The sequence below is a fragment of the Marmota marmota genome, unplaced genomic scaffold, assembly GCF_001458135.2.
Source record: "Marmota marmota marmota unplaced genomic scaffold, marMar, whole genome shotgun sequence".
Taxonomy (NCBI): domain Eukaryota; kingdom Metazoa; phylum Chordata; class Mammalia; order Rodentia; family Sciuridae; genus Marmota; species Marmota marmota.
In genome coordinates this window covers 928,960-945,537 of record NW_025999924.1, presented here as the reverse complement: position 1 = coordinate 945,537, position 16,578 = coordinate 928,960, and the positions used below count along the sequence as shown (strand labels likewise).

The 16,578-nt window shown below is 34.7% G+C and overlaps 1 protein-coding gene across 6 annotated transcripts in view; it reads left to right on the top strand.

Annotated features, from left to right (window-relative positions):
* Positions 1 to 16,578, top strand: part of Ipo11 (importin 11) — a 199,948-nt gene that overhangs the window by 153,458 nt on the left and 29,912 nt on the right. For all 6 annotated transcript variants that reach the window (XR_007346325.1, XM_015497266.2, XM_048799989.1 and 3 more), the window contains exon 28: positions 15,221 to 15,316. Coding sequence is in view for 5 of the 6 variants with exons in the window: in XM_015497266.2 (XP_015352752.1) it covers positions 15,221 to 15,316 (96 nt within the window). In the remaining variant the exon portion in view is untranslated. The remainder of the gene's footprint in view (positions 1 to 15,220; positions 15,317 to 16,578) is intronic.

Here is a 16,578-nt window from a genome sequence, read left to right as displayed (position 1 = left end):
TTTATTTTTTGTTATTAAAAGTTAATACCATCCATATGAAATCAGTGTGAATCTAGAAGTGCCTAAACTAAGTGATGATTTTAGTTTATATTGTGAAATGGAAATAATTATAAGAAGGTGGGTGTTTTGTTGTCCAATGTACCTGAAGACATTGGCTCTCAACATCACCCTTAAGCCTTGTTAAAGCACAGTTTACTACTTGCCGCACCCTGGCCCCTTCCAGAGTTCCTGTTTTGGTAGGTGTAGAGTGGGCATGTGAGATTGCAATTTAACAAGTTTTTTGATGTTGCTAGTCTGAGGACCAGTTGTTGAGAGCCACTGCATTAAGATATTCAGAGAAAAACAGAAGCTGAGCGATGGTTTTCAGGTGCATTAGAAATTGGAAACACTGACCATCTCTGACTCCAGAATATTTTCAAAACATTGTTGTGCTGTTCTCTCCCTAACTTACAGCTTTGCCCTTATTTGTAATTTCAGCAGAAAATGTAAATTTATTTTAAATCTTTTTGTTTGTTTGTTTCTTTGTAAAAGAAAGTGATTTTTTTTAAATTTCAGCTTGAAAACTATTTTTTAATGATATATTTCTTTTCTTTGTTATATTCTCCCAGCTCCTACAATTCCAGTTTTTTTCTCCATTGCTAGTGATAGAAACCAGGGTGCAATACCACTGAACTACATCCCAAGCCCTGTTTACTTTTTATTGAGACAGGGTCTCACTAAGTTGCTGAGGCTGGCATTGAATTTGCAATCCTCCTGCCTCTATCTCCTGAGTTGCTGGGATTACAGGTGTGTACCACTGCACCTAACTTATTTTTCATTTAATTACTAAAAGTGATGTTTATTGGGAACAAATTCAAATAATACCAAAGCATATAAAGTGAAAGGTAAAAACCCTCTCTGTGCCCCCCCCATTCCTTATTACTTAAATCATATCCTCTTATTAAAGATGTTCAGGAACAACATAGCTGGCTATTTGATGTCAGGGAAAATCCATATAACAAAGTATTTATCTTGATCTTAAAATTTTCAAATTAAAGAGGGTTATTCAGTAAATTTATCCATTTTTGTTTTTTATATATAGCATTTAATTTAGACTAAGCTAAAAAACTCTAATTGTATTAATAATAATTTATATGTGGAGCTGTAATTATACCCAGTGATATTCATTCAATGTTCATTTCATACTTTGACAGCACGTAATCTCTTTCTAAAATAGTAGCTAGTTCACATTTTACCATTGTTTGATATTTTCAGTTTAAAAATTGAAGAGGTAGTTGAAGTTATTTGTGGAATTTTTGTGTTATGATTTCTGTATTTTACTGCTTCAAGATTTGAGCAGCTATGCCAGGTTTGGTGGCACATGCCTGTAATCCAAGCAATTCAGGAGGCTGAAGCAAAAGAATTGCAAGTCCAAAGTCAGCCTTAGCACTTTAGTGAGTCCCTGTCTCCAAATAAAAAGGGCTGGGGGTGTGGCTCAATGGTTGAGTGTCCCTGGATTCAATCCCTGGTTAAAAAAAAAAAAAAAATCAGCTAAGTTAAAACCAAATAAGAATCTAAATTAATATAGTTAGAGAAGCTTACCCTTCTTGGCTGGTGTGGTGGTCCATGTCTGTAATCCCAGTGACTAGGGAGCCTAAGGCAGGAGAATAGCAAGTTTGAGCCCAGCCTTGGCAACTTGGCAGGAGACCCTGTCTCAAAGTAAAAGGGCTGGGGCTACAACTCAATGGTAGAGCACTGCTGGATTCAACCCCTGTTCTGGGGGGAATGTAGGCAAAAAAGCTTACTCCTCTTTAGATGTCTGTATTTCTCTACCATTTATTACAAGTTCTTATCTCTACCACCTATTTATTTAAATTAGAGCTTCCAGGAATATACAGGCTGTAATTTCAAGTGATTTTATTTCAGTCTGGGGCACAATTACATATGCCTGTAATCCCAGCAGATCAGGGGGCTGAGGCAGGAGGATCTCTAGTTCTAGGCCAGCTTCAGCAACTTATAAATGTAAAAATGTCTCAAAAGTAAAAATGGGCTGAGGATGTGGCTCAATGGTTGTGTAATTTTTGGTTGTGTAATTTCCACCCCTGGGTTCAATCCCCGGCACCAAGTAAATAAATAAACAAACAAAATAATTGTGTTTCAAAAGGATTTTTTAAAATACAGAATACATTTTTCCCATTGATTATTATAAATGGTGGTAAAAATTTCAGGCAGTCTTTTTCCCATGTAACAAATGACAAGGATAGAACTCACTGCCATTTATTTACAGCACAAATTAAAATGTATGTAGTAACATAATTTTTTGTGGAATTTCAAAAAACCATCTTTTACTTCTGGAGTAACTGAGAACTTGTAACATCTTCCTATCAGAACCATTTGGCAATAATTGTTGGTGAGGGCTTCAGTGGTGTGAGATAGGAACTTCAACAGGAATGACCAAGAAATAGAAGATGATCACAGGTGATGGAGGGAAAGAAGACCAGGGTATCTCATGGTCTTCTGATTGCCAGTATTTGATAGCTGAAGACTAGGTGGTGGAGAGAGGTAAGGGGAGACACTGTGAGAGAGTGAGGAAATTGTGTAGAATTTACAGGGAAAGAGATTGTATGTGTACCTCTTTGTTGTACCTAACTTTTCACTCAGAGTTCTGAACTTTCTTATTTATATTTAAAGTTTCAAGTTACTTGATGATTAATACTGCCTTATAGCCATCTGGGTCTTTTAAATCTATAATTGATTTTTATTCTTTTTCCTGTTGCCCTGTATTTTTGGTTTGGGGGAATCCTCCCAGTACTAGAAGTAGTAGTAATAGAATAGAGAAATAACTTTTTAACTTCCGTAAGTCCCATTTAGAAACAGATACACCTGTGTAGCCACCACTCAAGTCCAAGAGATAAACATTCAATATAACATAGAAGTAGACATTTCTTGAGCTTATGAGTTACATATATAAACTTCTAAATACTTACGTTTTGAAGTAAAGGTGGACCAACATGTGAGTAGGAAGGACATTTTTACTCAACCACACAGCAACAAATAACAGGAAGATCTTTTATATGTCTTTATTATGCAAATATGGGAGAAGAAAACTTAGGGGGCCTTTTTTCTTAGGGGGTGGGGTGGAGACCAGCGATTGAACTAAAGAACCACTTAGCCATTGAACCACATCCCCCCATCCCCATTTTGAGACAAGGTCTCAAAGTTGCTTAGTGCCTCACCACTTTGCTGAGACTGGCTTTCAGTAAACCTGTTGAGCCACTGGGATTATAGGCCTGTGCTACCACACTGGGCCTTAGGGGACTTTTGAGCTGCTGAAAAGTAACTTTGGGACTCCCTACCAAGTTGTTCCTTCACGTACTTTCCCATGTCCTATTTGGACCTTGTTACAAGGATCCAGCTCCTTTACTTACCTCTGTCACTGAATATAGGCCATACATATGAACTTGTGATGTGCTCCTTCGCTAAGAGGAAGCAGAGTGAGGTATGTACAGTAAAACAGAAGGCTGTTCTGCTTGCCATTAGACTTTATACCCATCTCCCACTGAAGTTACTTTTTTTTCTCTCAAGAGATCCATTTCATTTCCCCCCCCATCTGTACATTTATTTTGCAAATGATATCTTTTTACATTCAGTAACAATAGGATCATTCAAAGTGTCAAAAATTTTCTCAATTTCAAATACATTTTATTTTAAAACATTTATCATCACTTTTCAAAAAATCAAATACATTTCAAAACATTTAACAACAATAATTAGAGGGTTTTACCATCCTACATTAATACTGACCAAGAATGTCTCCACGAAGGTTCTGCGGTTGATCCATTTCATTTCTTTTTTTTTTTTTTAATTAATTAATTTATTTTTTTAGTTTTCGGCGGACACAACCAACATCTTTGTTTGTATGTGGTGCTGAGGATCGAACCCAGGCCGCACGCATGCCAGGCGAGCGCGCTACCGCTTGAGCCACATCCCCAGCCCCCATTTCATTTCTTATAAAAATATTTGTCTTTTTCTGTTACTGGATGTACCTATGGAGAAATATGAATCACTTTTCTCAAATTATTATCTAGTTCCTTAATGACTTCACAGTTATGAAAACAATAGCAACAAGGTGATGTATCTACATTTTTCCTATTACACTATTTTGAGCATAATATTTTTTGCTTTTTTAAAGTGCCTCTATTTCTGGTCACCAGTTAGCTGGAGCTGGTAGGCTTGTGTGGCTGCACAAGGTGAAAAGGCTTGTAGGTTAATAGAGAAATTTGGTGACGGCAGTGTGAATGAGAGGAATGTATAGGTGTACCTGCTGCTAACCTAGATGTTCCTTGCTTCATCGCTTCTGACTGGTTTAAGGTATCATGTGATACAGTAGAGGATTCTATATTTTAGTAGGAAATGCTTTTCTTGCCTGAGTAACGTGGGGACATCATATACATGTTGTCTTAAGTTTTACCCCTGTCGGTTCCATTACCTTCCCTGCCTATTGAGTTTCCAGTACATGTACATCAGCCCTAGCCTGTTCTTAGTTTGGGCCAGTGTCTTTGGAAAAACTGTTGCTTTTTGCTAGGTACTATCTACGATATTTTTTTTTCCCTAGCTTAATACCTAAATTCACATTTTCTTTGAGGCACTGAAGAGCAAACCTTTTTTATGGTCTAATTTCGTTTTATTATGGCTTTCAAAACCCCTATTCTTAATTAACCTAATAATAAATCTCTTATTTCGTGTTATTAGATAAAATTTTGTATCTCTGAAAGCCTCCTTAGACAACATCTAGAATCAGGACCATACCCACATATAGTTAGTTGTAAATACAACTAACAAGGTAAATTCGGGCAGTAGAATTCTCAGTAGATGGAAAGCCCCTGTGAAAGCCCGGAAGCAGAAAGTGTATGTGGAAAAGAGCTGGCAAAGCTGAGTAGCAGTGAGATTAGACAAGGTCAGAGAGAGCTTAGCAGGAGCCAGATCAGGCAGGAATGACTAAACTACCCTTAGAGGTTTCGATTTTAAAATGTAAGGAAAAGCTGGAGTTGGGGTTGTGCCTCAGTGGTAGAGCGCTCACCTAGTACGCATGAGGCCCTGGGTTTCATCATCAGCACCACATATAAATAAGTAAGATAATTGTGTCCATCCGCAACTAAAAAATATCTATTTAAAAAAATGTAAGGGAAAGTTATTGAAGGCAAGAGAAAGATGTATTCAGATTTCACAGAAGAGCTCTGTGGTCTACTCTCTAGAGAATGTTTTAGAGGAAGCCATGAGTGGAAGGTTCCCAATTTGGAAGTTATGTCGGAGTTCAAACCTGAGACTGAATTGGCTTGTTACAACAGTGATAGTAGTAGGAATATGGAGAAATAGAAACAAACAAACAAAAAAAAATTCAGAGGTCAATTTGGCAGAATTTGATGATGAATCGAATTTTGGATGAATGAGAAGAAAAAAAATGAATTTCAGGTTTTTGGCTTGATTGCCTAGGTCATTAGGGATGTTCATTACTCGGATAAGGAAAGTTGAAAGGAGGGCCTGGTTTGATTTTCTGTTTGGTTTTTGTTGGGGAGGCACTCGTAGTTTGGTGTTGGAGATCTTGAGTTTGAGATATTTGTGAGATACCAATAGTGGATGAGAGAGCATACAGATGTACTTAGGTTTCCAGACCCCAGAGAAAGAGTATCGAATGTGCTTGCAGTATATAGGAGGAATTTGCCAGAAAACTTCTAAAAGGCAGGTCTAACTACAAGATGATCACCCATTTTCCCTATTAGAAAATTAATAAGCTTTGGGGGCAAATTTCTGTTATATGAAGTTGTTACCTTAATTTCACAATTTTTAAATAATGTAAAATATTACTTTAGAGAGATATTTATCTTGTCATTATATTCAAAAGCTTCTTACCAGTTTTTTTAAACTTTAAAACTATTGTCTCCTGCTTAAACTTTTAGACTTTTTTTTTAAACTTTAAAGCTGTCATCTTTTGCTTCATTGATGAGTAGTTTCTTACCAGTTGTTGATATCAGTGTCTTCATATTTGTCCAAGTCCCATAATTATGTACTGTTTTCTAGAGCACATTGCCCTCATTTTGGTCTGAGCTATGTGACATATAGGACTTCTCAGTAATTCATTCCCAAACTGCAAGCACTTTTTCATATACCTTTAATAATAGAATAGTTGATTATTTTAGTTTGTCCTGAAAGTATATCTTTGTGATTATCTTGTAATTATTTATTGTATAGCTTGTATTTGACAATCTACAACATTTATGATGCACGCACAGACACACATTCTTTAATATAAAAAATCCAGGTAATTGCAGGAATAGTTGACCTAAGTTTGTTAATATGCTTTTCCATGTTCATGCAGAGATACACTGTGTAGAAAGAATTAGGTAGCAAGAGTGTTTGTAGTCTAGGTCCTGGAAAATATCTAAAGGGGGTGGCTAATTTTAATGTAAATGTTAACCACTTTTTATAGTCTCTGAGGCCACAGAAATTCTGCAGTAAGACTCATAAATCAGGATAAATCTTTGACTCTTTCAATAAACTGCTGTTCTTTGCTTAATCCTATTGAGTGATAAAAGCAGAGACACACAGTTAAGAGAGTATTTTATTTGGTTATAACTTTTAGTGCCCCCAAACTTGCTTATTTTCTTAAATTACCCTAATTTCATTGAACTTCTTATGTTTAAGATACAGTAGTGCAAAAACAACTTCAAGTATTAATTATGTGTGATTTGTAATTAGTATAATAATGGTCATGTTAGGTCAAAGAAAATTCTAATATGATTTTTTTCCTTTCTTGGGCCTGCTACTATGAAAACCTGTTCCGTTATCAATTTTAGCTCGCAAAACTTCTTAAAAATTCATTTGAAATTTTTGTTTGTGTTTCTGCCTACCTATTCTTCTCTCAGGACCATGGAGATAAAAACTTAATATAAATATATAAAACCATCACTTATAGAGGAGAATTTAAGACCCATACCCTATTATGATGGGATAGTTATCTAAAAAATGGGAATATAAAATACTCAACAGAAAAATACTAATAAAAACTGGACAAATAGAAATTGGAAACCTGTTCACATTCAATCTAATATTTATTATTGAAGCTAACCAAATGAATGTTATAAGATTTCAATTAGTTGTGCTTTGGGAATTGAAAATTTTGTTTTGGCTTTGTACAGACATTTAATTTTTGACCTGTAGTTTGAGTTCATAATGATACAAGAGAAATAATTTTAAGCCACTGTGGTTTTGTTATTTTTTCAAATCATCTGAGTAAGCAGATTATTGATTATTACACTGTTTTCCTAAGCAAGAAAAAATTGCTCTGTTATTTCTGTATTTCACATACTCTAGCTATATATTTTATTATATACCCTGAAAATGCCTGAAAAGCCATAATTTTAAGAAATACTAAAATAAGATGTAAGAACTAATTTATTCATGTGCACCTGACTGGAAAAAAATGATGTGGAATTGGTTTAAATGATGTGAGGGTCATTCTCAAGCTTTTGGGATCTTTAAATGATTAAATTGTCTTTATTTACTGAGTGTAACTTATCACATAATAGTTTGGTATCCAGGGGGGATTATCCAGGACCCTTGTGGATGTATAAGGCTCAAGTATCTTATGTAAAATAATATAGTATTTGCATATAATCTATTCATATCCTTCCATATACTTTAAATCATTTCTTAGATTACTTTTAATACTTAGCATAATATAAATGCTATCTAAATGATCATTTTACTGTATTGTTTAAGAACTCTAATAACACTAATAACAACACTAATAAATCTGTATATATTCAGTACAGGTGCAGTTTTTTTCCCTAATCGTTTGATTTATTGTTAGCTGAGTCCATAGATGTAGAACCTGCAGATAAAGAGGGCTAATTGTACTTGAAGAATAAAACAAGCAAATGTTTACAATGGCATGTGTTGTGTTGTAGGAAGAAAAGTTTCCCTTTGGTTTTTCTTTCCATTTTTCTGTCTTTTCTCCTTGATGTTCTTCCCTTGTAGTTTTTAAAATCATGTTCTTCCCTTGCAGTTTTTAAAATGAATGTTTCAAAAATAGATTTCTGACACACTCTTGGCTCAAGTCTAGTGTTATCAGTTGTAATATCTGTTATCTACAACTTGGCTATCCAGACCTGTAATTTAAAATTGAAGTAAAAATAAACTAAAAAAGAAAACAATAGGGCAGTTTTCAGGCTTTTGGAATCATTAATTGCCTTAATTATTTATTGAGTGTTAACATTATACATAATTTTACCCTGTGTGGAGGGAAAATATCTGTATATCTATCTATCTATATATATGTATGTATACATACAACACATAGTCTCTGCTTCAAGTTATTCATAATTTTAGGTAGAGCAATCCTAAAAAATTAAAGGATGTTAGAAAAAAGTAGTATAAAAGATGTTACGAATTGCATGTCAAGTGAGTAGCACCAAAGTTTTGTATTATTGGAAATCCAAAGTCAAGAGTGCTCAATCATGTGATAGAGGGTTGGTGAAGGTGTTCCTGTACCCTCTGTCTTAACAGGGTCACAGTGTGGGGGATGCTGCAGCAGGGCTGCACCAACTGGAAACCGGAACCATCGGGAATGTTAAGTGTTTTATTTATGATACTCATGATATGGATAACAGGGCATATATCAATCAATAATAAAAGTACGTATTGCCTGAGATTGTAGGAAAATTTCCAGAATGAGACTAAGGATACAATTGAGACATGCCATGAAGTGCGTTTCAATATCTCTCAGGATACAAACAATAGTGTTATTCCTCAAACCTAAGCATCAAGAAATATTTATTCCATGGTTAACAGTTTACACTAATCCCCACCCCCCAGCCCCATCCTGCAGCCACAACCTGTACAACAGCCTAGCTACAGAAAAACAATTGCTGTGCCAACAGTGCAAGGACCACTGTATGTAGCTTATGGTATCCCCCTCGAGGACAAGAGGCTAATAAAAATACATCCCCCCCCCACCAACACATCCTCCTTTGCCTTACACAGAAATTTATGATGAAAATGGAAAACACATAGTTAATATAAATGACAAATGGGTTGAGGTGTAAAGCCTGCCCTTTATAGTTAAAGATTACAAAGACATAAGAATTGGTGTGCTTTGACTTCGGATCAAGGAATCTCTGTAAGAAAGCAGATAGGTTATATGAAAAAAGGAAATTACCTTGGAAATTAAAAATAGAGTAATGTAAAATTAATATAGATATATTTTAGAGGCACTTCAGAGTAGTAGGCTTTTAAGTAATAGACTTTCACTATTTTGAGTGTGTTTTCCTGGGATTTTAGTTTAGAAGTAAGAAAGCTCACCAGTAATCATAAGTTTGCTTTAAAGTTAATGAAATAATTATAGGTATGCTTTAAAGTTAGAAGTGAATAATAGGTCCAGAGACATGTAGTCTAGTTGCGTCGCCTAGCACCTAGTGATTGAGGTGAAAATGTAAAAGCTTAATCATGATTGGCTAAGGTTATAAAAAACATTTTGTACAATGTACCCATATCTTAGGTAATCAATCAATATATGTCAGAAAAGATTGTAACTCTTGAAATCATATAAATCAAAGAAGTTTCAGGCTTTAAAGCTATCCATTAGCTGCCCAAAAAAACACCTGTAAAAAGGTATGAAAATAAAGGTCCTTCTAGGGGCAGCAGATTTTCTTCTGGAGGCTGCTGGTAACTTGCAACTTGTCGTCCCAACTCTTCTTCTTTTGCCAACGCCACTCCTCCTTCAGGACCCCTGGACCCTCTCCCCCCACCAGGGCTGGACCCCGGCAGAGGGTGGTCAGTGAAGGTTTCATGAAGGACTTGTGGATGAAGGTGAAAGCAAGAGGAGGAAGAACATCATGGAGGAGGGAGAAAGGAGTAGTTTGATATGCTGAAATTAGGAACCCTGCCATTCAGCAGATGGAGACCTAACTACCTGAAACCAGCAAAAGGCAGATCAATGTACTACAGCTCTGGAAAGATGGGTTTACTAGAGCCTGCTAAGGCTCTTGATAGTCCTTGAAAGTTTTTAAAGAGAGAGAAATAATATTTAAGGGACCGGAATAGCAAGTATACCCATTTGTTTCCTTGAAGCACTCAGGATAAAAAAAAAAAAGTAGGATCCCATTTAACATTGTAAAATAAGAACTTTATTTAAAAATTGGTATTCCTTGATTTAAGGGAGCATCAGTCCTAATGCAGTCCATGAAAGATGAGTTAACTTGAAAGTTTCAAAGTCTTAGGTAATAGAATGAGTCAAGTCTCTCAAGGGGCCAATGGTGGGAACAGGAAATAATGTTTGTCACTGCTTCTCTAGCAACGTGCAGGAGACAGAATGCTCTGACTTCAAAATTAGTTGAATGCCAGTTAACAAATCAGAAATACCCTTGCAGTTGAGAAAGGTGGTTACTTAGGATATTAAGACTTTGAGCAAAATTAGATGTTCATTTTTTGTTCTCTCTCTTCATCTTTCCGGCAGATTTGTAGTCCATAAGGGGCTCCTGATCTTACAGCACAACTTTACATAGCCTTTTCCTTTAAATCAAAGTACAGATAACATTTAAAGGTACAGCACACTTGCATTACATTTTAAGTTACTTTTAGTTTATGAGTTCCCTGGTGTAGTCATTTTTTATGCCCCAGGCCTATCATGGTGTCTGACATGTTTTCTGGGCTTACATAATGTTGACTAATGAATTAGCTTAACCATAATGACCTACTCACCAGAAAGCATTAGCCTGGATAATACATAGAACCATTTATTCTGATCATTTCCTTTGTGAATTGACTATTATAAGTCTACCTCCTATTTATTATTGCTCCTTTTTTGTTATTATACAGAGCCAATCTGAGGTCTGCTAATAGGACTATATCAAAATGTTGTTTTTCCTAGAACAATCAGTTCAGTTGATTTTTGTTTTGTTTCTGTTTCTTCCCTGAAGTTCCTGAATGTTGGTTTTTCTGTTGGGCTGTTGTATATATTACTAGCATACAGCTTAGCTAATCTTTTCTCCAAATTACTTTTTTTTTTCTTTGAGCTAGAAGATGTTGCTGGGAACTGAACCCAGGGCCTCCTGCATGCTCAGCAAGCCTCTACCACTGAACTACATCCCTACCTGCGTGTATCTGTGTTTAATATGAATTATCACTTCACACTAAGCAGTAGTTTGAGGGGTTAAGAACTAAGTGAGATCTTAGATTACACGGTTGTCTTTGGCTGCCCTTAGTTCTTTCATATTGTGCCTACCATCAGATTTGAACAGGTATGAGAGGACTAATACAAGATGACACACTGAGAATTCTAATAAAGTCCTGCTTTATGACTCTAACATTTAATACACATAATAATAAACTGGGCAGTTTTCATCAAGAAATACAGAAAACAGCGCCTTAAATTTAAGGAGGTAATGTATATAAGGTTATATAAATACAAAGCCGCTTCTTTTTCCGTATCTTCCTCTAAACCTTTTTTCATTTCATCTAGGGTTTATGACTCTCTGTTGGTTGTTTCCACTTTAAATGTCTAATCACATTTAAAGCACTTAATTCCTTGAATTAAGATTGTGTGTTATAAAAAAGAAAAAAAACAAGACTGATTCTTAATTTATAAAATACAAGGGTTGAGAGTGTTATGTGAATTAAACATGAAGCAAAGGCTTAGTGCTACAACTGAAGGTTATATATAATAAGACTGCTATATAGCATATAAGTCTTTTTTAAGGCTTTATTATAAAATGCTACACTTACAAATTTAGGGGGAATGTTTTTGTAATACATGCAATAGGAGTAAATGAATTTATAACTTCTTGATGCTTATTTTATTTAAATACCTATTTTATATACCAGGAAAGTAGAAGTGCCTTTGGTTTTTTGTTTTTCTATAATTTGGGCATACTTTTTTCCAATCTGCTGCTTGATGAGGAGTAATTAAGGTGCATCTTTTTTGATGAGCGCTTTTTAAATTTGGGTGATTTGAAGATAATTATTCTTAAATTCTCTTTTTATACTGATTGCAGAATATGGCATAGATATTTTCCTCCCATTCCTCTTCTTCAGTTTTTCTTGCTTTCTAGAGTCAGCACCTCCCATTCAAAGCCAGCCTTCAGTTCTTTTCTACTCTGGGCCATAGTCATTTTCTCTTTTTCCAACCTTGGAATTTGAGTCTCATATCCTTTGTGGTACTTAATAGATACTCCAGGGTGAGAGAAATTTTTCCTAATGGAGCTACTTCATAATTAATTTTCACATCACATAGTAGAACACGTTCACACTTTGGTTACTAGATATCTGTTAAGAAAATTCATAATCAGCATTTTGAGGGAAAAAATAAAACAGTACTCAGCAATGACATTGATTACTTGTGAAATTTCTGGTTTTCATAGGTGTGGAGTTGAGGCTTGTAGGTGAGGGGATTGTCTCTACATAATATTGAAATAAAAGGCAGATCAAGGGCCCTGGAAATGATAATATGGAGGACTTTTGTCTTTTTAAATTGAAATCAATGCTGATAGCTGTCAGAATGCTGATAGGACAAGAAAATCTCAGATCCAGCCTGCCTTAGCATGGAGGTTTGTTTAATTATGGTTTTCAGCAATGGATCTCTTCTATCTCCATATTTGCCATCTCTTAGTCCAGCCTTCATTTACAGAGGGAGGAGACTGAGACCTGAAGAAACGAATTATATAGTAGCTGAACTAACTTGGCTTTCTTTTTTTCTAGCATATTTCTCACTGAACCAAATAAGATCGGCTGTATATGTATTTCTATCTTTAGAGTTTTAGTTCTTCCATTCAGGAAATACAATAACATAAAATTAACCTTCTGAAGTAAGGTGGTGTAATGGGGGTCCACTTTATGCCTTCAGTGTAAGTCATGCTGCTCAACTGCAGGTGGTGTATTTTAAAACTGACGACCAGCACCGCTCACCCCCGCCTGCCTTTACATCTTCTTCTCCCTCTCCCCACCTCCCTAACAGTAGGGGAAACAAAACTAACATTTTTCCCTGTTCCAGACTAAATTACTGTGTCCTTTACTGCCTACAAGTATAAAGAAACTTCAAACCTGGGAACTTGAACAACAGCTTTCTCAAGGATACCCGCTAGGTACTAATTAATTATATCTACTGATAATATTTGGATCCAGTCCTTACATTCCTCTTTAAAAGCCTGTTTCCTCTGGCAGGGAGAATCACAGACTCTGGGACAGGAGTCCCCATGTTTTTCCTTGCAAGCAAATCAACAAAACCTTTTCCTTTTTCTTAAAACCTTGTCCTCATTATTAGATCAGCAACAGAGACAAGGAACAAACTTTTGGTATCAGTGTTATACATAGATCAGAATGATATTTACTAATTATTATTTAACCCATCTGATGATTTAGTTCTGCAAAATGTCATCACATTTAAATGTATGGATTCGGGGGTTTTGATTTACAAAGGGGGAAATAACCCAGCCAGACTACACTGACCTTGGGAAGAACTTCACTGAATGGGTTAAAAAAAAAATTAAACATGTTAATGTAGTGTGAAAAACATGGTTATGTCCCTTGCGGGAATGAAGCTATAAATTCCCTGGAGGCAAGAGTTATAATTTATTATTCAGTTCGTTCTAAATTTGAATAGTATAATGTAGTATACCTATGGGTGGTTATATGTTTTTGCTGTTTGACAAGTCAGGTATATTAAGTTACAGTTTACATATACCAAAACCCTTTTTAAGTGTACCATTTTGGTAAATGTATAGTTGTGTAACCACTACTATGATGTAGAATATTTTTGTCATCCCAAATGTTCCTTTCTGTTCCTTTGCCAGGAAACCACTGATCAAATAATTTTGCCTTTCCAAAAAGACACATGCAAGCTGGGCCTAGTGTTGCATGCCTGTAATCTCGGCGACTCGGGAGGCTGAGACAGGAGGATCACGGTTCAAAGCCAGCCTCAGCAACAGTGAGGGGCTAAGCAATTAAGTGAGACCCTGTCTCTAAATAAAATATAAATAGGGCTAGGGATGTGGTTGAGTGTCCCTGAGTTCAATCCCCAGTATTTTTTTTTTTTTAAAAAGTGTTCCACAATTTGTTGAGGCATTCTTTAGACATTGGAATCATTTGCAGTTTGGGGCTGTTATGAATAATGCTGCCATAAATATTCATATTCAGGCCTTAGAATACTTGTATTGGCTTAGGTAAATACCTAGGAGTGGGATTTCTTCCTTGTGTGGTATATATTTAACTTTGTAAAAAATGACATGTTTTCTGAAATAAATATTCTATTTAAGTTATTAATAGCAATGTGTTACAATTTCTTTTTTCATTCTTTCCAACACTTGGTACTGTCAGTCTTCATAATTTTACTATTCATTAAAGTCTCATGATTTTTATTTTTTTAAGGTATTTATTAGTCTCATGATTTTAATTTGCATTTCTCTAACACCTAATCATGTTGAATATCCTTTCAGGTTCTCACATGCCACCTGAGTATCTTCTTCAATGAAGATTCTCTTCAGATTTTAACTATTTCAAAATGAATTTATTTTTTATCTTATTGAGTTTTCAGAGTTCTTTATTTATTCCAGATCCAAGTCCTTTAGCAGACATGCATTTTACAAATATTTTCTTTACAGACTATAAGTTTTTTCCTTGTTCATATCTTTGTATCTTCAGAAGAGCCAAGATTTGGGGTTTGATGCTAGGAAGTGAACCCAGGTTTTGTAGTGAACCACAAAACTATATTCCCAAGACCTTTTTATTTTGAAACAAGGTCTCCCTAAGCTGCTATGGCTGGCCTTGAATTTGTCTTCCTGCCTCAGCCTCCAAAGTCATTAGAGTTACAGATGGGTGCAGCCAAAAATAACAGATTTTTGCCACCACTTTTATATCTTTATCTGTAGTTATAAAATAATACAAAATATTATGTTAAAGTCTTAAACTCTCTATTACCTATATAATCTATTCCTCTGCATTTATACACACTAATAATATTTGAAAGAAATTTATAATGTTATGTGCAAAGCATTTTCAATATAAAATTTTTGCTTTAAGAAATATATTTTGAAAGTTTCTTTTGTATTTCAGAACTAAAGTTTCTCTTAATGTTCAAGACAATATTTAGATTTTAAAAACAAAATAGCCTGTTAAAGTATTCCAGCTAACCTGTTTTTTTGTTGTTGTTGTTGTTGTTTTGGTTGTTATTTTTGTTGTTCTTTTATTCTAGTGTTATCCAAGATAAATTCTGTGGGATTATCAATATCTCAGTGGAGGGTCTACATGATGTCATGACAGAAGATCCTGAAACAGGAACTTATAAAGAGTAGGTGGATTCTTCAATTTAATCACATTTGTATTGGAATAATCAAGTATATGCTGCATGTTTTTTTTTCATTATTATCATATAAGTATAGTATAGAAATCTTATAATTCTGTCTTTTATACAGAAAATTTTTTATTCACCATTTTGTTTATATATTTTTTGTAAATATTTATATATTATGTATGTTTGATCTTGGAATCAACTTTGTTGTATTGTAGATTCTTTGATGCAATCATTGTTTTCTGATTTAATATTAATATTTTTAAAAATCGCAAATGCATATTAGCATATAAATTTCTTTCTAAATGATATTTTCTGCATGTTTTTATTTTCAGTTTACAAAATTTCCCTATCCAGGCCAGTTTTAGGGTGAAATGAGATGTGTTGCTCTGTATTTGTCTGGTTAAAACATCTCTAGTGCCTTTCATAGTGTTGAGTAAGGGTGTCATGTAATGATTAATTAGTACCAAAAAATAATAGTTAAAATTATATTCTTTGGAAGAATAGTTAAAATCATGTTATCAGGAATCTGATAGTCTCATTTTTATACAATTATTAATTTGAATTTTTCTTTTATTAAAAATCAATGTAGGGCTGGGGTTGTGGCTCAGAGGTAGAGTGCTTGCCTAGCCCCTGCCAGGCACTGGGTTCAATCCTCAGCACCACATAAAAATAGATAAATAAAACGAAGGTATAAAAAAAAAATCAATGTATCTTTTTGCAGTTTGTAGGATTGTTGTAACTTCCCTCTTATTACTGTTAATAAAGGGCATGTTTATATCATGATAAGAAGGGCTTCATGAGATTCTAGACTGTTTTACTCCTCATTAAAAACATTGATAAGTCTGTTTTCTTCTTACAAAGCCTTTATAGCAAATGGGATTGCCATTTGAACTATGGCCATTGCCATTTGAATCATATTTTTTTGAAAAATATGGAAAGCAAATATATGTTGTTAAATCTCATTAAACATAAATAAAAATATACCTGATTTGTCACTTAGTTTTTAAGGAAACAGCTTATATGGAGTGGGAGCATCAAACTTTTTTGTGATTACAAACCAAAAATATTAAACCATTCATGGATATAGGCAATTTTTTAAAAAAGTTAATTAGAGTTTGTGGCACATGACTGCGAAAAGTGTTTTATTATTTTAAATACATTATGTGAAAAATTTTGCAACTGTTTGTGAATATTTAGGGTATGTTCAGATGTTCCTGTCCTTCTCTTTGAACTATATAATGTAGTTGGGAGAAGGGCAT